Source organism: Paroedura picta, chromosome 2, assembly GCF_049243985.1.
Source record: "Paroedura picta isolate Pp20150507F chromosome 2, Ppicta_v3.0, whole genome shotgun sequence".
Lineage (NCBI taxonomy): Eukaryota > Metazoa > Chordata > Lepidosauria > Squamata > Gekkonidae > Paroedura > Paroedura picta.
Window position 1 is genome coordinate 83047912 of NC_135370.1, and position 27047 is coordinate 83074958.

Below are 27047 nucleotides of genomic sequence, written 5' to 3' on the forward strand. Positions count from 1 at the left end.
GAGGAAGGGGAGGATTTGTCCAGTCTGTAAGGACATGGGGTTGAATGTTGAGGCCTACTGTACAGGGTTGTTGTGTAGATGAAACAGGAGACAAAAGAAACTCTGCAAAGGCATCCAGTTTTGTCTGCAGAATAATGCTGCGCAGTAGGCCTCAAATTTGCAGAGAGTTGCAAAGAAGAAAGACACATGGCTTGGCTGTGTCTAATCCCCAGCCAGAGCAGTATTTTAAGTGAGAAGGGGCTTTTCTGTGGCCTCCCTGTCAGGCAACCATTTGGCAGAAGGGGACAGTCCCCCCCCCTCAAAAGGAAGGCCCTCAGTCTCCCCTGCGTTGCTCTTGGAAAGGCCTCCTTCCCTCAGTCAGGGCCTGTCAGAGGCTCCTTTGCAGCAGGCCTGAAGGGGAGGAGGGAGTGCACTCACCAGCCTGTTGCCAGCTCTGTCAGGGTTCTGAGGCAATTTACAGTTGGACATGACAGTTAGGACAGCCTTGAGGTGAAAAGGACTGGCGCAGCCTCTGTTCTCATCCCCCTTGGCAGCCCTACTGACCTCCTCTCCCTTCAGTGGTCAGGAGCAGACTGGCAGCCAGACTGGGCTGGGTGAATGGAATTTTGGTCTGTCCTGGTGAGGGCCCAATAGGAAGGCACTTTGCGCGCCTCCCCATTGGCTGCTTGGTCCTGGATGGACACTCGGAGGGCCCAATCAGGAGCCGCTTCGCGGCTCCTGATTGGGCCCTCTGAGTTTTTATCCTGGACAGGGCCCGCCCTAACTCCTCCCCAGGTGGCCTTAGTCTTTTATTTAATAGGACTCTGTCCTATTTAAAGATGGAAGGCTAAGACAACATCGTGGCTATAGTACAATCAACTTGAAATAAGTTTGTACTCTGAAATCAAGAAATCCTTTGAACTTTACTGATGTGGCACATAAAAAGCTTCTGCTTAGTCTACTTACCTCCACATGTTAAGAGGTTCTGCAGAAGTACCAAGTGAACTGGGCAGGAGCACCTTGGAGTTCCATCTCCTTTTGCTATACAGATGTGTGAACATCCACCATTATCTCGAGAACATGGGTGTGCAGCTGCATAAAAATAGTAAACATGTTTTTCTTGCTTACAGTTTAGAGGGAAAGAATTCTGTCATAACCATCGCATTTTACAGCACGACATGATAACTCTCCTTTTAAAGGCATTTCCTTTTAAAGGCATTTCACCATGTCACACGATCACAGGGTTTTGAGTAAATACAAAAGTAGCAGTTAACCAAACAAGAAAAGGACAAAAACATTACTTTAGAAATCAGAGCAGTTTTTATGTGACAATATTTAAATGTTAAGGAACTGCTTTCTTTAACTAGTAAAACAGACTGAATTATTTGGTTAATGAGAAAGATCTTACAGCAGGAGTAACTGATGTAAGAAAGAATTCATTTTAAAATTACTTTATTCATATTTGGTACTTTCTGTACTGTTCCGCTTAGTACTTTAACACAGAAAAGAAAATAACGTGGTGTTTTACGCAGCATTCTTTTATCTTGACTGTGGAATCAATTAGTCTTGTAGTCTGTTATCTGGACTACTGGGTATCAGCACAAGTATCAAAATAAAGTCCATGTAAGGACATGCTCTAAAACTCTTCATTGTATACTCAGATTGTTTCAATAGAAACAGACTACAAAGAGCTTGAAAAATTCTGGGAAAGCATTTTGCTCAACTATCTTGGAAGCCAGAAAGCCACTATAGTTTTGTTAACTTGCATTATAGTGTAGGGTTGCTAACTTCCCAATGGAGGTTTGTGTGTGAAATTTCCTGCCACAACTGCTGATCAGAGGCAAGAGGGAGGCCCAGGATAAGTCAGTGGCAACACCGTGATATCATTTCTGGCATGTACCAGAAGTGACATTATTACATTGATACATCTAGGCAATGGGCTAGTATCTGGCCAAAAACTCTATGGTAGAAACCATTTTATTACAGAATTTTTAAATTACAGAGTGCTGCTGGGACATTCCTAATGTGATAATGTCACTTCTGGAACATGCCATTATTGATGCTGCAGCAGTCCTCCGAAGCGGCCATTCGCGCCCAAAGCAGTCAGCGCCGTGGGGGAGGGGGGGGGGAAGGGGACGCGCGGGCGTCGGAACATCAAAGGGCGCACACACGCAGGCGCAGGGCTCTCCGCTGGCGTGTGTGCACCCGCCGGCATGCCAGTGTCCGCACCTTCCCTCCCCCCTGTGGTACGGCGCAGGCTGCTTCGGGCGTGAATGCCCACTTTGGACGTCGAAGCGCCCAACCCTAGTTCCTAGGCAAGGTGTTAGCATTGTTGCTGCTCACATTTTAAAGGAGCTACATAAATATTCAAAACTTTACCAGTAGACAGTTAAAAATTACTGTGGAGTTTGGACAGATATTGGCCACTACAAACCCCATTGGAGATATGAAGAGAACGTTTCATGCAAAGATGGGTATAATAAGGGACCAAAATGGTAGGGAACTCACAGAAGCAGAAGAGATTAAAAAAAGGTGGCAAAATTATACAGAAGAACTATACAAGAGCAAGCTTAACATCCCTGATGACCACGATGGGGTAGTTACTGACCTGGAGCCAGACATCCTGGAATGTGAAGTCAAATGGGTCTTAGGAAGGCTGAGCAATAATAAAGCTAGTGGTGGTGACAGCATTCCAGCTGAACTATTCAAAATCTTAAAAGACGATGCAGTAAAAGTGCTAAACTCAATATGCAAGCAAATTTGGAAAACTCAACAATGGTCACAGGATTGGAAAAGGTCAGTTTACATTCCAATCCCAAAGAAGGGCCATGCCAAAGAATGTTCAAACTACCGCACCATTGCACTCATTTCTCATGCTAGCAAAGTTATGCTCAAAATCCTACAAGCTAGGTTCCAGCAATATGTGGACCGAGAACTTCCAGAAGTACAGGCAGGATTTCGAAGAGGCAGAGGAACTAGAGATCAAATTGCCAACATACACTGGATCATGGAGAAAAACTCGGAGGGGACAAATCAGGAGCCGCTTTGCGGCTCCTGATTGGGCTCCTCCGAGTGCCACTCATTGGGCCCCTCCGAGTCCCCCATGGCCGGCCCCCTACCCCACCCCACTCCTCCTACATGCCTGCGCTGATTCCGGTGCATGGCTGCCCCATCCCCGTCGCCCTCTCAACCCCCACCCCGCGCTGCCTATCATCGCTGCCTGCCGCTGACAGCGGCCACCCATCGACAACCCCTCCTGGGGAGCACCGCCCACCCTCGCCCCCACGTCTGGACGCCCGCTGGGAACAGGGAGCCACCGCCGCCTGGCACCGCAGAGCCGCTGCGACAACTTCGTGCCCTTCACATGCTGCCTCACGACCGTCCTCCCTTCCGCTGGAGGGGCCCGCCCAGCCGGTGAGCCCCCCAGAAAAACAAGAGTCCCCCAGCTAGCGCCCGCTGTATTTGTGCGACAGCGGGCTTTATTTCTAGTCATATAATAATATAATAAGTTGTGGGCTTATCTTTTTAGAGACTGATGTGGAGCAGGACACCAAACTACCAAGAGGACCTTTAGATTTTTACAATCTATGAGGTTCACAAGTTGAAAAATCATATTATGTGGCTTGTAAATCAAATCTGTCCTCAAAGTGGAATTGTGCTTGAAACTTCACCCATCACCATATTTTCAAACTCTATGAAATTCCAGGAAGGATCCTATTTATTTGTTTGTTTGTTTATTTATTTATTTTTATATACCGCCCTCCCCCGAAGGCTCAGAGAGGTTTACAGGAAACAGATACAGATAACATGAAGTAACACATGTGACAACAGCAATAACACTACAACAACAACCCCAACATGATAACAGCAATAATATTATGATAGAACTGCAAAGGAGCCACAGCTCAACTCTTACAGGGACCCAGTAGGTTAGGCAAATCAGTGGCGGTCGTAATAGGAGGGGGGGGGGACTGAGGGCCAATTGGAAGCGATGGTCCAGGTCAACCTCAACCAAATGCCTGGTGGAGGAACTCCCTTTTGCAGGTCCTGCGGAACTGTTTGGGTTCCGTCAGGGCCCTGATATCCTCTGGGAGATTGTTCCACCAGGTGGGGGCCAGAATGGAGAAAGCTCTGGCCCTGGTTGAGGTCAAGTGGGCTTCTTTGGGGCCAGCGACCACCAGGAGGTTGGAGGTAGTAGAGCGCAAGGATATTTGAGGGGTGTAGGCGGAGAGGCGATCCCTCAGGTATACTGGGCTCAGACTGCGTATGGCCTTAAAGGTGATAACCAAAACCTTAAGCCTGATCTGGAATTCAACAGGGAGCCAGTGCAGCTTCTGAATGTGGGACCTCCGAGGTGTTGCTGTGAGGACCCTGGCAGCCGCGTTCTGGACCAATTGCAGTTTCCAGATCAAGGATAAGGGCAGGCCAGAGTACAGCGAGTTACAGAAGTCCAGCCTAGAGGTGATCTCATGGATCACTGTGGCGAGGTGTTCCGGGGCCAATAAAGGCGCTAGTAGTTTGGCTTGGCAAAGGTGGTAAAATGCCAGCGATGCTACCATTGTGATCTGAGCCTTCATTGAGAGGGAGGCATCGAGTATCACTCCCAGGTTTCTGGCGGAATGAGCCACTGTTAACTGCACTCTATCCAGATTGGGTAGGCGCGCTTCCTCACTTGGACCTTTCCTGCCCAGCCACAGGTCCTCCGTCTTTGAAGAGTTGAGCTTCAGATGACTCTACTTGAGCCACCCTGTCACTGCTTCCAGGCAGTTGGCTAATGTTTCTCGGGGAGAGTCAGGGCGGCCATACATTAACAGGAAGAGCTGGCTGTCATCAGCATATTGGTGACAACCCATCCCAAACCTCCGCACCAGTTGGACAAGAGGTGCATAAAGATGTTAAATAGAGTTGTAGAGAGAATTGCCCCTTGGGGGACTCCACAAGCCAGTTGTCTGTGATTCCGGAGAAAGATGATCAGCCACTGAAGGGCAGTCCCTCTGATCCCAGCATCGGCGAGGCAGTGAGCTAAAAGCTCATGATCTACTGTGTTGAATGCTGCTGAGATATCTAATAATATAAGCAGCGCTGACCTGCCCCGGTCCAGCTGGCGAGAGAGGTCGTCCACCAGGGCAACTAGCACTGTCTCTACCCCATGGCCAGGCTGGAAACCAGACTGGGATGGGTCTAGGTCCGAATGCTGACAATTGGTCCATGACTGCTTTTTCAAGCAATTTCTCCAGAAATGCTAAGTACGAGACGGGGTGATAGTTGGATGGCTGTCGTGGATCCAGAGAAGATTTTTTAAGTAGCGAGTGAACCACTGCCTCTTTTAGTCCCTCCGGGAATTCTGTTGAAAGGGAGAGGTTGATTATTTCCCGGAGGGGGGCTACTACCTCTTATGTCGGATGTTTTTAGTAGCCATGATGGACATGGATCTAGAGAGCAAGTGGTTGGCTTCGCTGTCTTTAGCAACTTGTCCACTTCGGTCAGCATGAGTCATCTGAAGTTACTCAGTGAACTCTCCAAAGCCGGCCAAGGGGCCTCTAGTAGGAAGGAGGTCATGGCGGAGTATTGAGATTTTATCTGCAAAGTGACTCGCAAAGGCCTCACAGGTGATGTCCAATTGGCTGTTATTTTGGTGCCCTTCCTCTATGGCGGTAAGAGATCTAACTATCCTAAATAATTGCACTGGGCGTGAGTTTGCAGATGCAATTTCAGTCGAATAGAATTTGCATTTTACCGACTTCACCGCCATCTCATAAGCTCTTAACTGCATTCTATAGTATGCTCTTGACACTTCGTCACGAGTCTTCCTCCAGACTCGCTCTAGTCATCTCAGCTCTCGTTTCTTCTCGCGGAGCTCCTCAGTGTACCAATGATTCAAGGTGGAAACTCAACAAAACATCTGGGCATGTCTTCTCTATGCCCTCTTTCATAGTGCTGAGTATAATTTTTGACCCCTGAAATACCCATGCTCAGCCTAGCACAATTAACATAGAAATCTATCACATGCTTATAAAATCAACCTTCATCATGACGCATATACAGATGCAAAATGTCACCTACAGTTACCACTAAAATTTTAGATGATTTGAAGTTATCTGAAGAGTCAAGTCAACCATCTGTAAAAAGATTCCAATGCATGTATATATGTGTGTGTGTGTGTGTGTGTATACACACACACACACATATATATACACTTACATACATACATGCACATATATATACATACACACACACACACATATATATGTGTGTGTGTGTATACACACACTGCTAAAGATTTAAAATGAACTAATACCAGAGAAATGTGAAGTAATAAACTTACAGAATTCCTCCATGTCAATGTCTTCAACAGCATGGATGCCTGTCAGATGAGCAATTCGCCCTTGTATTCTGGTCCTCCTGTATCCATTGGTTTTCTCAACTCTTTCTATCATCTGCTGTTGACGATCAATCCAGTATAGATGATTTCCCAACACTGTCAACCCCATTGGCTGAAGAATGTTGGAGTCCTGTAGTGTCACACGGTTAGCTCCTGAAAGAAAAATTGAACCTCTGTTAATTAACATATCTAAAGTGATAAAATCCCCTTTTCAAGGATTCAGTATCTGAATAAAAATTACAGAATGGATGCAATATAAAGGGAATAATAAGGAATAAGATCCAACTTATACTATGATGTGCAGAGAGAGAGAGTAATTTTTAGAAAATCAATGTGGATTTCATATTATATATATGAACAGGTGAAGAGAACTAGTTGATTGACAGAGGGAACAACAATGTAAAAGGCATGAGGCCACAGAAAATAACAAAATAAAATAAGCTTTTTATTGATTGATTGATTTGTATGCCGCTGCTCCCCAATTGGTCTTGCGGCGGTTCACATAATAAAACATTAAAAAATACAATAAAAGCCCCATAATTCCCATTTTACAATATTATAAGTCTTACAGAGCTTGGACTATTTGAAAATAACATTCATGAGTAGACGAGAATTATTCCTTTTTTATAATATTTCCAAGCACACAGTTTTAAATATAACTAAATGTGTATGGAACACTTCAGGTAGCAAACAGCTTATTTTAAACTATCAGCTATCTGATTAGCTTGAGTGCACAGATCAATTTAAACATGTTGCTTCCCATGTTTAATGATTTCTACTCTGTGCAACAGCCCATGTGTGCAATGCCTGCATATGAGCAATATATGACCTAGCTGGAGACCATGCTCATGTGAAGCATTTATTATGAGTTGTTGTTGAAAATGGAAACTGAAAGGATTCAATTGGCTCTGTTGTATTCATGCCCATTATGAAGTATTGGAAGCATATAATCTTATCTGAGTGAAAAGTCCTTACCCCCCCCCCCCCCCAGGCTGAACACCAGATCAGTGCTACTTGAAAATGTTAAAACAATTATGCCAATAAAGGTACTACCTTGTTCTAGAAATGTGAGTGGCAGATCTTCAGGAATGACAACTGATCTCCAGGAGACAGATCAGCTTGCCTGGAGAAAATAGCCGCTTTGGACGCCATGGTTTTATACCCCACTGAAATCCCTCCCCAACCCCTGATCTCCTCACACTCCATCCCCAACACCTCTAGGTGTTTCCCAACTCAGAGTTGGCAACTCTACTCTGCAGGATGGATGTGTGGCTTTTAAGTCTGCTACAGCTAGGATCAGCTCTAGGTTATGAAATTCCTAGACACTTTGGGGGTGGAGCCTGGGGAGTGCAAGGTTAAGGGAAGGGAGAGACCTCAATGCTATAGAGTCCACTTTTACCAGGGGGACTGATCTCTTTTATCTATGGACCAGTTGTAATTTCAGGACATCTCCTGCCACCACCTGGAGACTGATAACCCTAGCTAATGCAGATGCATAGTTCCATGGATTAAGATGACCACACAGTGTCGAATGGATGACAGCCGGAGAGTTAACATTCACCTAAGCAGGTTATTAATCTTTGATTACAATTGTTCTTAATTTCTTTATTTAACATCTTGGCTTCAATTAAATGCCTGCAGAATAGTTTATTGCCATTTATAGTACTGGACGACAGAGGGCAGGGCAGGGATGGCAGTTATGGTATAGTTGAAACAAAACAGTGCAATAGTTTCACCACAGGAATATGTGACACTTCAATTTTAAATTGTTTGTTTAGTTTGATTGTCCATGCATGTATATTCTGCATTCATACCGATCAAGGTGATGTACAAATCAAAGAAAAATATGAAGACAGTGATCCTTCAGCTTTGTGACAGTCTAGATGAAATAATCAAATATTAAATAGAGTACATTAAAAATTAACAACTTAAAATCATAATTTAGGAATGCTAGTGAATTAATCAAATATGGTCATAAACAAATCCATTTTCAACTACCTCAAAAGCAAGACTTCTATGGTGGTTATTCCACATGGAAGAGATGATTGGTGAATCTTAGGGAGGAAGCATTTATCAGGTAATATGACCATACATGGTCATGCTGACCCTCCACCCCTCCCAAAATGGCCAGTGATGGTCCTGGAGAGGGTGGAAAGAGGACGGACATGTACACAACCATGCTTATCAGGCATATTCTGCACAATCATGCCACTTCTAGGATTTCTTGATGTCTGAAGAATGTTTCAGAGAGTTCTCAATGATAAAAAGTTGAGAAAGGCTGAATTAGAGTATTCAGGGATAGTTGTTGTTGTTATGTGCGAAGTTGTGTCCGACCCATCGCGACCCCATGGACAATGATCCTCCAGGCCTTCCTGTCCTCTACCATTCCCCGGAGTCCATTTAAGTTTGCACCTACTGCTTCAGTGACTCCATCCAGCCACCTCATTCTCTGTCGTCCCCTTCTTCTTTTGCCCTCGATCGCTCCCAGCATTAGGCTCTTCTCCAGGGAGTCCTTCCTTCTCATGAGGTGGCCAAAGTATTTGAGTTTCATCTTCAGAATCTGGCCTTCTAAAGAGCAGTCAGGGTTGATCTCCTCTAGGACTGACCGGTTTGTTCACCTTGCAGTCCAAGGGACTCGCAAGAGTCTTCTCCAGCACCAGAGTTCAAAAGCCTCAATTCTTTGACGCTCAGCCTTCCTTATGGTCCAACTTTCGCAGCCATAGATTGCAACTGGGAAGACCATAGCCTTGACTAAACGCACTTTTGTTGGCAGGGTGATGTCTCTGCTTTTTAGGATGCTGTCTAGATTTGCCATAGCTTTCCTCCCCAGGAGCAAGCGTCTTTTAATTTCTTTGCTGCAGTCCCCATCTGCAGTAATCTTGGAGCCCAGGAAAATAAAATCTGTCACTATCTCCATTTCTTCCCCATCTATTTGCCAGGAATTGAGCGGGCCGGATGCCATGATCTTTGTTTTCTTGATGTTGAGTTTCAAGCCAACTTTTGCACTCTCCTCCTTCACCCGCATCAACAGGCTCTTTAGTTCCTCTTCACTTTCTGCCATTAGAGTGGTATCATCTGCATATCTGAGGTTGTTGATATTTCTCCCTGCAATCTTGATCCCAATTTGTGACTCTTCTAATCCCGCATTTCTCATGATGTGCTCTGCATACAAGTTAAATAGGCAAGGCGACAGTATACAGCCTTGCCGAACTCCTTTCTCAATTTTGAACCAGTCAGTGATTCCATGTTCAGTTCTCACTGTTGCTTCTTGACCTGCATATAAATTTCTCAAGAGACAAATAAGATGCTCTGGTATTCCCATCTCTTTAAGAACTTGCCACAATTTGTTGTGCTCCACACAATCAAAGGCTTTAGCATAGTCAATGAAGCAGAAGTAGACATTCTTCTGATACTCCCTAGCTTTCTCCATGATCCAGCATATGTTGGCAATTTGATCTCTAGTTCCTCTGCCTCTTCGAAATCCTGCCTGTACTTCTGGAAGTTCTCGGTCCACATATTGCTGGAGCCTAGCTTGTAGGATTTTGAGCATAACTTTGCTAGCATGAGAAATTAGTGCAATGGTGCGGTAGTTTGAACATTCTTTGGCATTGCCCTTCTTTGGGATTGGAATGTAAACTGACCTTTTCCAATCCTGTGGCCATTGTTGAGTGGATAGATACTATCAGGGATAGTACAGTAGGTCTATTGATGTGTAGACACCTACACAGAGGCATGGAATGGAAACTGGGATGAATTCTACAGACAACAGAAGAGTTGAAGGAGTCATTGCCTGCATTGACATGATGGATGAACCTGGAACAAGTTTTGCCTGAGTTGATACAAAAGGCAGTGTGATAAGCGGCTGTAGTATAATGGATGAGCCACCAGTCAAATATGTTTCTATCTTTCTGGTAATCAGTGAAGTAAGAAAGGGAAAAAATGACCAAAAGGTTTGGAAGCAGACTGTGAATGGAAGGAATGGACAGAGTCGCCATCTACCTCCACTGGACTACTGCTGGCTGCAGGACTGATATTGATATCAGTAGATGAGACATGGGTCATTTATGAACATCAGCATTTTCTCACAGAACAAGAGAAAAAAGAGAAAATGGCTGTATTAGTAAATTTCAAACCACCTAAAACACATTTCACTTTGGATGTCTTACCTAGACCAAGAAGGCAGAGAACTATTACAGATGCATTTCAATGTAAGCTGCTGCCCAAGAGAGAATGTAATGTGATGGTGAAAAAAGAGCCTCCTTCCCTTCATGGCATGTATAGAGAAAGAATACCCATCTCTTCAGAGGAAGGAATTGGCTAGAACTCTCGAATGTTCCAAAGCTGATTCTGCACAGTGTCAGAACCTACATACAGGTCAGAACACAAACAAGAATGGGACATGCCCACTGGAATACCATTCATTTGCTCAGTAGAGCCCTCATTAGCCAAAGAAAATATATTACAGGTATTTAAATCCATAATATTCTGGAATCCGATAGTAAATACATATAACATGCCTAAAGAGGAGGGGAAGCCCAAACTTAAAACTAGGACTGCTTAAAAACTTTCTGCAAACCATTCAAATCAACCTATAATTTTATTGTACATGCTTATAATAGGAAGACATATGCTATTTGTAGCATGTGTTTTGTCATACACTGTGCATTGCATGACAATGATCATGCACAGGCAAACAGCAATAATTCTTGCACAGTGAGATTATTTTCTATTTAACATTCATTGAAGTTCCTTTTCATACTCATATCCTTCCTTTGTTTCCATGTATTACAAAGATGTATTATAATGTCTGCCAACCTCAGGGATCACCAAGTGATTTCCTTGTAGCAAATCAAGACTAGAGGAGGAAAGTGTACTACTTCCCTCCACCACAACATAACGTTTATACAATGACATATACTGTCTATGGTGCTGGATGAAATCTATCAGGATTCTGGAAAACGAAGTTCTTCCCTATAAATTCATCTTAACAGAGAGGTGCTTCCAACCATCAAAACTTGGTTCAGTTAATAGCAAGTTCAGCACATAGCTGACAAATTCCTCTTCTCAAAGAACTGGCAACAGTCATCAAAACTTACTATTTTTCCTCACTGCACTTCATGCGGCACCAACTTAAGATCCCTGCAAGATGCCTCATTTTACTTCTTTCATAACTCTTAAGCATCAGCTTTCCCCACAAAATCTTTAACACAATCCCTTCAGCCTACCCTTCTCCTTCTCAAAGCAAGCTGAACAAGATTTGAGTCCAGAAGGCCAACAAGATTTCCAGCTTTTGAGAGTTAAAGCTCCTTTGTCAGATATATCACCTCTTCCATCTTTGTGTGCAATTCCAAATAATAATCTCCTCAGGCTGTCTTCTTGTATTCTGAGTGCTTATAAAGCCATATAAAATAGTTAACTGATGATGTAAGTGTGCTCTGGCACATAATACACAATTTCATGCTTATAGCAGAAACTTCACCAATATCTACACTGGCACAAAACATTATAATTAGGCAGGCTTGGATCCTAATACAGTGCAAGCAGAGCTGTGCTGTGCATGAACAGCAACTCCTGTTTTCCTTCTCCTGTTTTCTCTGAAATTGTGTGTCCCCTACCTCGTCCATAAGAGGAAGTGTCTTCCTCAGTCTCTGCCTACTATAAAATTTCTAATGAAACTGGCATTTTGGGAATACACATGCATGTTCCTGATGTTACCGGAAATCTCCCCACCAAGAAAGCCTGATTAAATATATGAAAGGGAAATAGAACACAATCACATGTACAATATGATAGTTCTGTGCTGTCCTTTATAATCAAGTAAAATTCAGTTCTAAGGTTATAAACATTAGATTTATGAATATTCCATTCTCAGATTCTTCTTGTAATCAGTGAGAATGGGACAAATTGCATACTACATTTCAGCTTTCATCTTCATACTGAAATATTCTAAACTTTTCTGATTTACATAATTTCTCCTGTTTATATCTTTATTATGTTACTTCACCTTTTCCCCTAATGGGGACCTAAAGCAGCTTACATCACTCTCCTGTTCTCCATTTTATTCTCACAAAAACCTTGTGTGGTAAGTTAGACTGAAAATTTGTATGACTGACTCAAGTTTCCATGGCAGAACCTAATGCAACACTAACCCCTACATTTCAATATCTTTTGAGGCAGTGGTGTCAGTGTCCTGTTTTCTAGTGTCCCAATTTTATCTTTTTTGATCAAGTACCTTAGAAGTATTCAGGAATATACTTTGCATATAAGTTTTTGAAGAAAATGGTAAAAATAATGGATTTTCAGAGGTTTCTAATAATTAGGGCATGATGAACAGTGAGTGTACTCATTCCTAGGCTTTATACTAACACAATCATAACCACTAGAGAGCAAATGTTGATTCCATTTTTGATAAGTTGCTCAAAAGGGAGCTGGGACAAGTTTTGGACAAGTTGCTCAGAGTGGCATAGGCTAGCTGGCTAGTATCCAACCACAACTACTAGCAGTATGGGTCTTGTGGAATGGTAAATTTGCACTTTCCCCTGATGCTGCACAACACTGAACTCCTACAGTTTTGTTCCTGGGGCACAGGCTCATCAACAACATAGGTGGCAAAATGGAAGCCTGCAGAGTGAGAGAGGTCATCAGCTCCCTTCCCAAGCCTAAAATACAAATAGTGACAAACATGGGGGGGGGGACAGCAAAGTTGTGAAGAAACCTATTTGGACAGCACATTTTAGACTTCAAAATATCTTTAACAAAATGTCTGATTTAGGGGGGGAAATTGCCATCTCAACCATTGTTATCACCAAATTATGTTACAATGAATCAATACCCCAAACAAATGAAATCTGTTAAGTAAGTCCTGAGAAAACTAGTTGCACCTCAGTAGAGATTATAATAGACAGAAACATAACAATCCTAAAATTAAACCATTAACAATTACTCCTCTTCTTAACTTTATATTTGTTTAAATTTGGGGGAATAGCCACACCTGATAAATCACAGCTTTCAATTCGTTTTAGATCTGCATCCACCCAAAAGAGTTTCCCAAGCTTGTTGTCAATCACCAGAGCAACCGGTCGGAGCAAGCCAGTAGTGAAGAGCACCTCTCGTTCTGTACCATCCAGGGCTGCACGTTCAATCTTTGGGGCTCGTTCTTGCATATTGGTGAAATACATATATCTAATGAAAAGTATGAACAAGTGCTGTTTCAGTTAACAGTTTTGTGAGAAGAGAAAATCTATTACTGAAATCTCAATAAGGGACATAATATGGAGATGCAGAAAGGCTATGTCTAAACAGGATTTTACTGTTAAACTTCCTGAAATGATTGGCAAAAGATATTGCTCTTTTAGGATCCTCTGAAGTAGAGGAAACTTCACAGCAACTATCTTGTACCTAAATACTGGATTTTTGGCAGGAGTTGTATTAAGGTTTTCTTTGTGGTCACTCAGCAGTGGTTTAACTTTTTGTTATACCTATAAAGATCTTAATTTGAAGAACTTCTAAAAAGTGGGCTATTAATGCTTTATTCTGTACATTGAAGCAAATGGTATGAACACTGTTATGTACATAATGCTAAATAAGGTTGAGTTTCCAGTGCCATTTTCTGTAACATATATATGCCACACTTCTCAGAAAAGAGTGGAGAATGGAATACAGGAGTAAAAAGATTAATTTCAGGCTACATAAATTCACAGTGTTATAAATGAAGGTATTAAGGATGCTCCATAAATTCTTTAAGAACATACAGAAGAAGTATTCTCACCCTCGCTCAGCATTTACAACGATGGCTCTTGGTTTATCATGGTCCCCCCGTAGCACCACCCCAGTCTGTTCCCCATTAAGTCTGTGGACATTGATTGTATTAGTGGCTTCACAGGTCCAGTACAAAGTATGGCTGTAAATATCAATACTCAGGTCGTGCGGCTGCTTCTCTGGATTTTGGCTTTGGTTCGGAGTACTCATAATCGTGAAAGGCTGTGAGACAACAACAAAAAAGGCACAGTAAAAGAAGATATTCATGATAAATGTTAGCCCACAGGAGAGATGAGAGAATAAATATGAAGATGTGTCTATAGAAGACACATCTAAAAACAGAGATGGCATAGGACTAAAGTTGATTGATGAAATCAATTAATGTTAATGTGATTCAACCCAACAGATCTGAATAAGCTTGTATGTAAGTAAAAACTCTGTGTCTGTAGGGAAAAAACATGTTTGTAGGTGATTCCTCACATGTGACAGGGCAAATGGCATTTTCTTCTATGCAAGATTAAATGGTTATGGTCTCATAGAACATGACACCTATCACTTGCTTTTGTATTAATTAAAAAATAATAATATGCTCACTGATCAGCTAAATACAGCATTTTTGCAAATAAAAATCCAGTAGAAATAGATAATTATAGTGCCTGTATTTAAAATAGTTTGTTGTTCATTGCTGCCAGTTCACTAATACAAGTAATCTAATTCCTTTGATCCAAGAATGGTTTGAAAAATTATTAGAATAGTTTTAGTGTAAACAAACCAAAATTTGTTATTATATAATGATGTCTATATCTTATTCCTCATCATGTGAGAAAAAAAAACAGATATTCACTGAAACCTAATATTCAAAGATGAACAACACTCTTCAGAAAATGCTAATTAGCAGAATTAATTGGAATAAAAGGTAGCAAAAATTGCCCAGCGAACAATTAAAACTGCAAAGTTAAAAACAAAAATGTCCTAAGGAGGTACTTCTTCAAACACTAAAACTCTCTTTTGCTTACGCTATACAACAAGCCACATCATAACAAATAGTCTCCATTGTAATTTGCACCTAGAAAGGGCTACTAATGGGAAGCTATTTGGCAATTAACGCCTGGTATCCCTCAAAGAGCAAGCCTGACATTACAAGGCCTTTCCTTACTACAAACAATACTTCATTAACCAGTAAGAAAAATCCTGAAGTAAACTAATCACATTATCCTACATAGCATTCAATTTTTTTTTGCTTGCTTGTACGATATGGAGCTGTTTGGCTAAAAGAAAATACTGGAAATATAACCCAGATCCATTTAAGAGACAGACTGACCCAACACAATTATGGTCCAGTGTCAACTATGGGGGTAGCTCCATTTGGCACTTTGTATTTTAAATGGCTTAGAGTTTGTCCAATAGAAACAATTGTTCTGAAAAATCTGCTGGGCATTGAAGAAATGTTTGTATAAATAGTCATAATATTCAGAAGAATTACTATAAGAACTATGCACAGATAATAGAATCCTCTTAATCATACTAATATTAGGAACAGGCCACAGGATTGTGCCCTCTGTTCTCTCAGCCCCTCCTCAGAGCAAGCCGTCTCTGTCTGCCGTCACCAAAATAGATTTGAGTCCAGTCTCACCTTAGAAACCAATAAGGTTTTGGGGATATAAGCTTTTGAGAGTCAATGTTCCCCTCCTCAGATACTGCAGACCAATATGGCCACCCTCTGAAACTGCTTTATTTATTAAATTTATATAACACCCTCCCAGACGCCTCAGGGTGATATATACTAAATTTTAGTGTTACACTCTTTACTTATTTAAAATGTTTATATCCCACTTTTCTTCAAAAAATTGGTTTCACAACAGAATTCACATCAAAACTTAAAATAATCCCTCCTGATTAAAATACCACATTGATAATGTAACAGTCCCTTATGCTCCTGTTTGCTGCATGGCCACCCATGTGCCCATACAGTCAGCCTCTTCCAGTATAGCTGTTAAGGTGCCTCTTAAAAGTTTGTAACATAACCACTTCTCAATTTACACAGCAATGATATCTAAGAAATTTTTGGTGAGGAAAGGGGGACAGAATGGGAGACTGATTATGTTAACAGGTATTTTTCACGAGAGAAGCAGAAATGTACAAGCACAGGTACATAATCTGAGACTTGCTAAATATGGTTTTAAATGCGATGTATATGTAATATGGTAAGTATATCTATACCTAAATACCTGTTTTGCAAACATACAGAGGAATATTAAAAACTTACCTGAGTGCCATCATCTTTGGCTCTTTTAATAATATTCTGACGTCCATCCACCCAATAAATAAACTTATCTAAGGGATCATAATCAATAGCCTTGACATTTCTTAAACCATGAATAGGAAGGATGATATCAGGGCTCTGCTGATCATCTGGTATCATACGACTAATTGCGGTTTTCTGACTGAACAGCAAGAAACTGCTGGGTGCTAGAAACACAAAAAGAATAATCACCAACCAAGAATATAAGGACAGTATGTTTAGTAATAACACCCGGTAGGACAAAGAACTATACCTGTAAATATATTAAAACTATTGAAGATTTTTCCATTGGTATGGTATAAATGAACAATTTAAATCACTAAAGCAATTCATTTTTAATAGCTTTTAGGTGCTGCATTATTATAGTTAATGTTTATGCAGTACCTCCAGTGTGGAGGCACAAGGCATTTTTATGTTGGAACTGGAATATTCACAACAGGGAAAGCTAACCAAAATTTTAAATAAAGTATGACAATCACTACTGTGTTTCTAAGAGAGCATGTTTCCAACAAAAACAAGTTTGTAAAGTAGGAAAAAATGGTCTGTGTAATGTTTTTAAAAAGTCAAATACCACTCGTAGAAATTTTTCCTTTATACTGCCTACAATTATACAGTTAAAGCCTTAAAAAAAACTTCTCATCTTCTTTTAAAAAAGGAAAAATATGTGAGATATGTTCACTTAACATTCCAAATTTCAGACTTGGGGTGCACAATGTTGCTGTCTGTTCTCGTTTTCAGAGGGATTGATCGAAACAAAACAGCTGCAGTCCTGTCTGGCTAGCTCAATCTGAGCAGAGAGGCTTGTGACAACCTTCTTTAGCACTATTCTTACCCCATGTGGAAAGTAAGAATTCTTTCGCTTTTTTATCATATTTTTAACTTGCTTTCTGTGTTATATAGTAACAAAGCAGTTTCCTGCCATAGCAAAAAAACCTATTACAACAAAAGCTACATTAAACACACAATTTTTTACTTTCTACAAAGCAAGCCAGCCTCCAGCATCAATTTTAGAATCCTAATAACTGAAAAGAGTACAGTGTGCGCTCTCTCTCTCTCTCTCTCTCTCTCTCTCTGTATTTTTAAATTTTTACTTCTTTTTTTTTGCCAAACAAGGAAGATTAAGTTATTGCAGATTCTCCAGACAGGCTTTTGGAAACCATCCCAATTTATAAGAGCCATGAGTAAATCATAAGGCTTTGCAATCTGATTCATGAAACTCAGCTATAATAAAAATGCTTTTCAGTCTAAACAGTATCATCCCCCAAGCCCCAAAGAACTACTAGGTCACTTAAAAGTGCACAGGCCCTCTTACTGATACAACTACATAAAGTTGAAAACAATCTTTGTGAATGAGGACCTGAAAATAAAGGAGTCACACTAGTTCTATTAGGACACAAGATGATTTTACACCAGCCCAGGCCTGCCCAAATTCTCTAGACAATAATCTGTTCCACATAATATATTTCTGGTAAATGTCTTAGAGGAGGAGCGTGTCTCATGGCTTACACCCACTCAGGGTGGCTGTCCCACTCTTGAGTGCCTCCTCCTCCAACCGCCTTGCCTATCTGTCCAGCGACCAGCCAATTGCCTTCCGCCCCCACCTTTTCCACCTCTTTCCACTTCCCTCCAAGGCTCAGAGGCTGCAGATACCTCCCATGTGAAAGCTGCCCCTGCTGGTGAATTCCCTAACAGCTGCCTGCAGCGTTTACAGGTCCTTGGGGGAGGTGGAGGCCATCCGCAGAGTTCTTCCACCCCACCCCACCCCCCAACCTAGTGCCCATTGTATTCCTGAATGCAACAGGCTTCCTCCATAGTAATAGATAAAGGAGGAACTAAATTGATATTTCATGCCAGTCTCTGCTTTCCTTGTCTCTCCCTACCCCATCCCAGATTTCTACCCTGCTATCATCATTCCCTATATTGACTGTAGAATTGTTGTAGTGGGTCATGAGCAGATACACACGAATGAAAGAGAATGCAAGATCCCAAAATGTGCTTCAGCTGCTCCTGGAAGCCATGGCTGTGAGTCTCCCCCAGAGATCCGAAATGAAAATGCACACTTGTTGATACACTGTGTGTTTGTGTGTGTGTCGGGAAATACTCCATTGTTGGGAAAACCTAGGGATTAAAAGGCATACTATCAACAATCAACTGCTAGTGGTTAGATAACTATAAGAAAGATAAAGACATACAGCTGCAGTTCCGGCTGTTGGGTTCTAAAGTATAGTGAGATGCACATCCACATCTATAGCCATTTGGTATGGCAAGGCACAGCTGTCCACAGTGACCATTATTTTGCATACAGTCATTCAACCCATCCTGTCGTGAAGAATGAAAGACCAATATGTCCATCACAAAGTCCAAACGCCCCTGAATTAGTGTACGGTTCCTCCCATTTGTCTTGTCTGCTCTTTCTATACTGTGAAGGTTCCAATCTGTCCAGTAGATAAAGTCACTGTACTGAGTCAGCCCAAAAGGATGAGGTAGGTCATCTGCTATTATTTCTCGTTCTTGCCCTGAAAAAGATGACCACACATTAACACACATGGTAACTGTAATTTGGTAGATAACATGATAAAAAGTTCACATATTCTCTACAATTCATATATTGTTTTCCAAAGATAGCAGGTCCAATTTTGATGACATGTAGACTGACTTTTAACTATGACAGATGAATGACATCAATCACTAGTTTTTTGAGAGTTTGATCATTATGATACTTTGGCTAGGATTTTTGCTGTTAAATTATCCCCTATTTAGTTCAATGTAGATGCTTGATTTAATGCAGGTATTTTGTTCAAAGTCTCTTGATCTTGTTAATACATCAGTGAGATCTGTCTCCGAGCCTGATGCAGACAAGGTCATTGGGAAGATGAAGGCACATTCACATCTATATTCTGTGAACTTAGGCAGAAGGGATTGTGTCAGTGCCTTGCTCTTGTGGTCCTTTCTTATATGCCCAGGGAAATGCCAATTGCCAATTTGGGGTCAGGAGGCAAATTTCCTCCAGGACAAACTGGCCATGGATTCTGGTTTTGGAAGGGGCAAACTGTGGGTGGGTGGGTAGTTGTGAATTTCCTGCATTATGCAGGGGGTTGGACTAGATGACTCTGGATGTTTCTTACAACTATGATTCTATGGCTACCACTTGTAAAATAGAAGCTTGCCTTTCCTGGCTAATTAAAACATGCCAGAAGAAAATCAGCTTCTTTAGCTGGAATTATAACTACCTCCTTGGTTGTGGGAATTTTCCTAAACTTCTTAAGGAGGCACTAGTGACCCCTTTGTTAAAGAAAAATTGCCTGAGAAAGGGTGACCAATTACAGGTTGTGGCAAATTTGTCTTTATGACTGAGCGAGTGGTGGCATAATCATTCAGGAATGTTTTTTAATCTGACGGCTAAACTAAAAAGGTAACTGATTTTTACATTTTTAATAACTGTAATGTGGTATCTTTACACCGCCCGTGGCGCCGCGGGCGCCACGGACTAAATAAAACAGTAAGCCCTTGGAAGGCGGGCTGTGTCCGGGATGAGGAAGGGTGCCGATTGGCCCCTTCCTCATGACAGACTATCGGAGGGACCAATCGGCAGGCGCTTTGCGCCTGCCGATTGGTCCCTCCGATTCCTTGCCGGAGCAACTGCGAGCCGCGTGTAGCGCAGCTCGCAGTTGCTCCAAGCCAGCCGGCCTCTAAGAACCTCTAAGCCAGTGGTCCCCAACCTTTATTAGGCTGGGGACCGGCAGGGCATCGGGCCGCGGCCGTGGGGGCCGCCCCCGCGGGGGCCGCGCCCACGCATCAGGCCGCGCCCGCGAGCCGCGCCCGCGGGCCGCGCCCGCGGATCGGGCCGTGCCCGCGGATTGGGCCGCGCCCGCGGATCGGGCCGCGCAGTTTCTCGCCGATTCAAGCCGCCGCCGGCCTCTAAAAACGCATCGCCGGCACAAGAAGATGGCCGCCGGCAAGAACACCGCGCCAGGGAGCCGCCAGCCGAAGGAGCTGCCCGCCGCAAAGGAGCTGCCCGCCGAGAAGGAGCCACCCAAGGAGCTGCCCGCCGCGAAGGAGCTGCCCGACGTCGCTACAGCCCTCTCACCGGTAAGCTACCTTTCCTCACCCTGCCCTCGCCAGTCCCTCGCTCTCCCCCCCCTGCTAGGGCCCATTGTTTTTGGAATACAATGGGCTTTTTTACTAGTTTTTAAATAACACTGTAATCTGCCTCACATTACCACTGAATGAATGTGGATTAAAATAAAATTACTCTTCTGTTACACACATCTTTTCATTGATAGAGAAATCCAAGAACCAAGGATCTGAATGAGTTTTAAATAGAATGTTTAAAAAAACATTAAAATATATGAAGAAATAAACATTCTACAATTATTTAAGTATGAGCTAAAAGGTGCCATTCATTATGTACCTAGACTAGATGTATAAACTTTAACTCTGCATAGGATAGCCCTGCTAATATACCAGAATAGTGGTATGATTCATGATTTGACATTATCCAAATAAGCCTAAGAGATACTCAGACCCTCTCAACTGTGGCCTAGCTTGTCATGATGTCTGAACCGCAAATGATGGCTCACTTTCATTTCTGCAAAACAGGGTTACAAACCAGGATGAAACCCGCATTTGGAATCCTGATTTGTAGGAAAGAGAGCAAACCGCAGTTTGTGGTTCAGATGTAAACCACTGTGGTTTGGCACAAAAGCAGTTTTTTATTAGTCTGTTATATGTAAGGGTAAGGCCAGATCTACCCTAAATTTGTTCATATAGTCACAGCTGCTGTTTCTATGCCGCACAAGAGACAAATAAGAGACAAAGCAGGGAATTTCACATTTAAACACATGGAATTCTTGAATCAGCGTTCACCCATTGTATTTTACATTCATCTGTGTATTACATTTTGATATTGTTAATTATTGGCATACCTAGCATATTTGATGATTCAATCATACTTGTGTCCAGATCAGTCCAATAGAGTCTCTGATCTTCATAATCAATAGTGAGATCATTGGCACGTCCCACTTTATCTACTAGAGTGATACCGTTTGTCCCATCCATGTAAGCCCGAACAATCTTTGGTTTGCCTCCCCATTCTGTCCAGTACATGTACCTGGAATTGAAAATTAAGCAGAACCCAGTATAAAAAGTGATCCATTTAAAGACAGTGTGGCTCAACCATTCTGGTCCTTTGTTTATATGTGCTCATGTACTTAAAAAGGTAAATTATATAAAGGTAAATTTTATAACAGTGAACTTGAGGTGCTTAATAAATCACCTTATTAACTGTAATTATGTATAATCTCCTTTATTATGCAGAATGGTTATGTTGTTGTTATGTGCGAAGTCGTGTCCGACCCATCGCGACCCCATGGACAATGATCCTCCAGGCCTTCCTGTCCTCTACCCCGGAGTCCAGAATGGTTATAAAATACATTTAATGAATATTTCAGAAAATTAAAGGATTCCTGGGACCTTAAAATGCACTATAACCATTAATGTGATACAGACATTAATTGCCATACTAAGTCCAGTCACATCTAAAGAACCACCTATGCATGTCTTACAGTATGGAAGCATTTGATTTGAACAGAACTCTCCCTGCAGAATGATAAGCAATTCAAAAGTCTGCATGCTCTCCATAACTAATCGACACTGGTACTGTGAAAGGATGACTTGACAGATAAATTACTTTCATATTCTGTAATTAGATTACGCTAGACTATATTTAGAGTCACTAAGGAAAATATTAACTTAAGAATTATACATCACTCAAGAGAAACATTTCAGCTATTGGTGGTAGAAAGTGGTATCAAATCACAGCTGACTTAGAGGTTGTTTGCTGTTGCCTGCCTCTGCGTAGAGAATCCAGTATTCCTTGGAGGTCTCCCATCCAAATACCATTCCTGATTAGCTTCTGAGATCTGATGAGATCAGGATAGCTTGGGCTACCCAGTTCAGAGTACTTTTAACTATTACTCAGCACAATATGGCATCAAGGAAACTAACAGGAGACTTATTGACTGACTTAAAAGCATCATAATTGGAAATCAAAATAGTGAACAGGAATCTTCCAAAAAGAAAATTATAGGTTTGGATCCGCTTTGATCCTTCTGCTGATGGAATGATTTCTGTACGTGGAATGCAACTTTTTGCTGTACTTTCTCCTGTTGCAGCCTAAAATGCCCCCATACTAACTTTTAGGATAGTAAAGGTAAAGGTATCCCCTGTGCAAGCACCGGGTCATGTCTGACCCTTGGGGTGACGCCGTCTAGCGTTTTCATGGCAGATTCAATATGGGGTGGTTTGCCAGTGTCTTCCCCAGTCATTACCGTTTACTCCCCAGCAAGCTGGGTACTCATTTTACCGACCTCGGAAGGATGGAAGGCTGAGTCAACCTTGAGCCGGCTGCTGGGATTGAACTCCCAACCTCATGAACAGGCAGCTTCAGACAGCATTTCTGCTGCTTACCACTCTGCGCCACAAGAGGCTCATTTAGGATAGTACTTGTATCCTAAGAGTAGTATTTTTTTTTGGGGGGGGGAGTGGTGGCCTGCAACGGGAGAGGAAAGATAAGGAAGTCAAACTTAGCAGGCAGAAATCCTTCTGTCTGAAGAAACATTCCAGTGAATCCTGGCCACAATTCCCCCCCAAAGCCTGATCCCAAAGTCACCAGTATATGGGTAACCATTTGATTCTGCTTCCAAGATAATGTGGGCCATGCTTGGACTTAAAGGAAAAACATCAAAGGAACTGGCAATGGGTATGAAGAAGCATTTTAGTTCACATATGGGATTTTTAGATCTAATTTTGAACTTAAAGCAACATTCCCAGAACATATTTGTCACCATTTACTGGATGCAGCAATTTTGCATTAAAATACAGAACTTTTATAAACCACATACAAAGTCATTCATATTTCCTTGTCACCTTTACAATTCAGCATTTTATTGTTAACAAAATTATCATTCTGTTCTAGAAGCACATGCTACATTATTCACAAAATTTTGTATGTGATTAATGAGATGAATGTTGTATAGCTCATCCAAACGTTTGAGTAATGATGCTTCCAAACTGGCAAAGAGATTTCCAGAATATAACTGGAAATGCTCTCTTTTCATCATTAAATTATAAGTGCCTACATTTAAAGTATATATTACAAAATCATGCATTTAACATGGCCTCTATGGACCTGCTGCCCATCAATGCTCCAGTGACACTACACTACCCTAAAAGAGAACTTTCCTTACCCTTTAGATGGGTCAAGGGCCAAAGATCTCGGGTTGTCCAAATCCTTCCACACAAGAACTTGCCGGTACAGGCCATCCAGGCGTGCCACTTCAATTCTATTAGTTCCAGTATCTGCCCAATAAAGGTTTTTCCCCATCCAGTCTACTGCCATTCCTTCAGGGTAATCCAATCCAAATTCAATCACATGCTCAACAGCACTTCCATTCATGAAAGCCCGGCTAATTGTCTAGAAAATAATTTTAAAGAAATATTACGAGAGTTCAGGAACATAAACCAAAAGGTTTACTAAAGGGCATTTATAACAAGACAGAAACATTCTCATTTGGAAACAAATTCCACAAATAAAGCTCATTCTTTAGAAACTTACAGACTGGATATAAGCTGATAAATTTATTTCGATTCAGCAATAGACCAGTGGAAGGCACTGAAGGATGCAGACCTTCACTGCATTTCCCTCACATCAGCAGTCCCTTCTGCCTCTAGAAAAGTTGACTTCTTGTGTTGTGGGACCTGTGTAGACTAACAGCCACACAGGTCAGGGGGAGAACCAATGTGGTGTAGTGGACAGAGAGGCAGATAAGGACTATGGGCAACTCAAAAAATGTCTGGAAACAGTTGGAAACAACCGAATATGTACTCTATAACAGTACTAACAAAACAGTTTATTTCCCTTTAGCAATGAAGTTCAATGGCTTTAAAGTCAATTGTCAGTTTTACTAGGGGCCAAGCCCGTTGCATTCATGTATACATCGAGTGCTAGATTGGGTGTGTGTGTGGAAGAACTTTGTGGATGGCCTCTCCCTCCCCCCAGGACCTGGAAAGGCTGCATGTCCCCGGGAAGGGAACTCACTGGCAGGGGCAGCTCTCACACAGCAGGGATATGCAGCCTCTGAGCCTCGAATGGAAGTGGAAGGAGAAGGGGGTGGTCAGGGGTGGGGGATGGAAGGTTGGCTGGCTGTTGGACAGACAGGCAAGCCAGTTGCAGGAGGAGGCACTCAGGGGTGGGACAGCCATGAGACATGCTCCTCCTCCAAGGCCTTACCAGAAATATGTTTTAAATTCTTTTAACCACTGTAAATTATAAATCATAAGCTGCCCTGAGCCTTTGGGGAAAGGCAGCATATTAACTTAATAAATAAATATTCATGTTGAAACTGACTCATATGAAATTGCCTCATTGTTAACACATTTTATTTTGCACATTTTATAGAATAATATTAGGTAAAGGTAAAGGTATCCCCTGTGCAAGCACCGAGTCATGTCTGACCCTTGGGGTGACGCCCTCTAGCATTTTCATGGCAGACTCAATACGGGGTGGTTTGCCAGTGCCTTCCCCAGTCATGACCATTTACCCCCCAGCAAGCTGGGTACTCATTTTACCGACCTCGGAAGGATGGAAGGCTGAGTCGACCTTGAGCAGGCTGCTGGGATTGAACTCCCAGCCTCATGGGCAGAGCTTTCAGACTGCATATCTGCTGCCTTACCACTCTGCGCCACAAGAGGCTCTGAACAACACAAGAACAATATTACTCATTATCAAATTATTTCTCTGAATGCAATGTTTAGCCAGTTAACACAAACAACCTATCTGGATTAAAATGCCACGAATACCTTTAAACTAATATCTGTCCAATAGATTCTGTTGTCAGACACATCAAAATCAAGAGCTGAAGCTTCTTTGACACCAGTAAGAGGAATAGCTACATCATTATTGTTTGTTTCAAGAGAAATCCTATGAATGGCTGCTCTGCTGGTGAAGACAAGGAAGGCTTCAGGAATGATGCAAGTCTTCATATCACTAAGTAGTTCCAATCCAATGGGGCAGGCACATCTGCACTCCTGAGGTGTGAAGAAGCACAGATGACTACAGCCTCCGTTGTTCTCAGCACATGGATTTGTACCTAGAAAATAAAGGAATCCTTTGAAAAAATGGTTCTCGCTGGGACAGAATTATGTGCACTAAGTACATTGCAGTGGGATTGCAAGAGAACTGAATCATGCCAAAGTGCTCAAAGCAGACCCTATTGCAGTACATATTTGTCTTCTGGGATTATTCTGAATGACTACTAAATCTCCCCCCTACCCCAATATTTATTTCACTCATGCTTGACAGCTGGTAGTGAGCAGCAGCTAAAGCATGAGTTCTTAAGGGGGAGGGGGAATCCCTTTATGAACACTGTACTCCTGAATGGCGTGGCATGAATTTATGCTGAAGCCTCAAGATTGAGGGTGGAGAACAATGAGAAACGCACTATACTAGATACTAGGAAGCTCCAGTTCATTATACTGCTTTGTTTATCAGCCATCTCTCAAGATTTTGCTCCTCTTCACCTGCCTGCTACCTAAGCATTTAATGCTTCAGTGGTACATCACCGTATCATCACAGATAAAGGCAGTGACAATGATAGTGAGCAGCACACACAATATCCATAAAGAAATGCTGATGTAGCAAACCGGATAAAAGCAGACTGAAGATTGCAGAATAGAAACGGAAGGTAATAAAAAGGAAATAATGTAACTAAGGTCCCAATTAGGGGGAAATCTTTTGTCCCTTTGAAGGAACAAGGTGAGGTGTGAACTTAGTGGAAGAAAAACAGGGGACAAGATTTTGGAAATATATAGTATGGAACTTTCTAGTTGTAGACAAGAAGGGTGTGAACAATTGCTCCTTTCAGACATCATAATTACATTGAAAGCCTTCCTAGACATAAAAATAGGTCAAAAGTGCATAATGAGATTTAAGGCAAATAATTTATGCATTTTGCCACTAAGAGATTAGAAGGAGAAATGTTAAAGAGGATATATATATTTTATAGCGAATTAAATGCCTAAAAATTATACTTCCTTCTCATTTGCAAAAACTAGTAACAAAATGCTCATAGTTTACCTCAGAACACAAGCTAAATCATAGAAAAGAAAAAAAATAGGTGTAAGCCAGTAATCTTTAACACTCTTCTGTAAAACTACTACCCTATTAATTAAATTAAAACATTCAAAACCAAAACTGCACAATTGTTTTGGTCACAGATTGACAAGGGATGAAGTGGCAATTTAGACAATCTATTCGTAACAACCCAATGGAATATGGGCATATAGGGGGCTGGGGGAAAGTTCTGCATAATGGTAGACCTCCTCACATCACAACAGATCAGAATGCAGACCATTTGCTTCCTCTTATGTCCCCCAAATCGCATCTTTCTATTGCCAATGAAAATCAACAGCTGCTAGCAGCACAGAGGCACATGCTGTTGTTCAACTAACATATTTTAATGGCTGAAGATAAGTGAATTACTTGCCATTAACTTTCTTTAACCCAGGTATGGTTTGCAGTTGGAGTGTGCTTGCTCACCTTTCCCCTTCAGTCCTATACCTATCATA

The 27047-nt window shown here is 41.9% G+C and overlaps 1 protein-coding gene across 2 annotated transcripts in view; it reads right to left on the minus strand.

The window, feature by feature from the left end:
• LRP5 (LDL receptor related protein 5) overlaps window positions 1-27047 on the minus strand; it is a 173816-nt gene that overhangs the window by 19435 nt on the left and 127334 nt on the right. For both annotated transcript variants that reach the window (XM_077321300.1, XM_077321301.1), the window contains exons 9-17: window positions 25281-25570; window positions 23669-23895; window positions 21347-21531; window positions 18614-18937; window positions 16386-16588; window positions 14130-14341; window positions 13353-13543; window positions 6305-6514; window positions 946-1071 (exon numbers count right to left, since the gene is read on the minus strand). In XM_077321300.1, coding sequence (XP_077177415.1) covers window positions 946-1071; window positions 6305-6514; window positions 13353-13543; window positions 14130-14341; window positions 16386-16588; window positions 18614-18937; window positions 21347-21531; window positions 23669-23895; window positions 25281-25570 — 1968 coding nt within the window. The remainder of the gene's footprint in view (window positions 1-945; window positions 1072-6304; window positions 6515-13352; window positions 13544-14129; window positions 14342-16385; window positions 16589-18613; window positions 18938-21346; window positions 21532-23668; window positions 23896-25280; window positions 25571-27047) is intronic.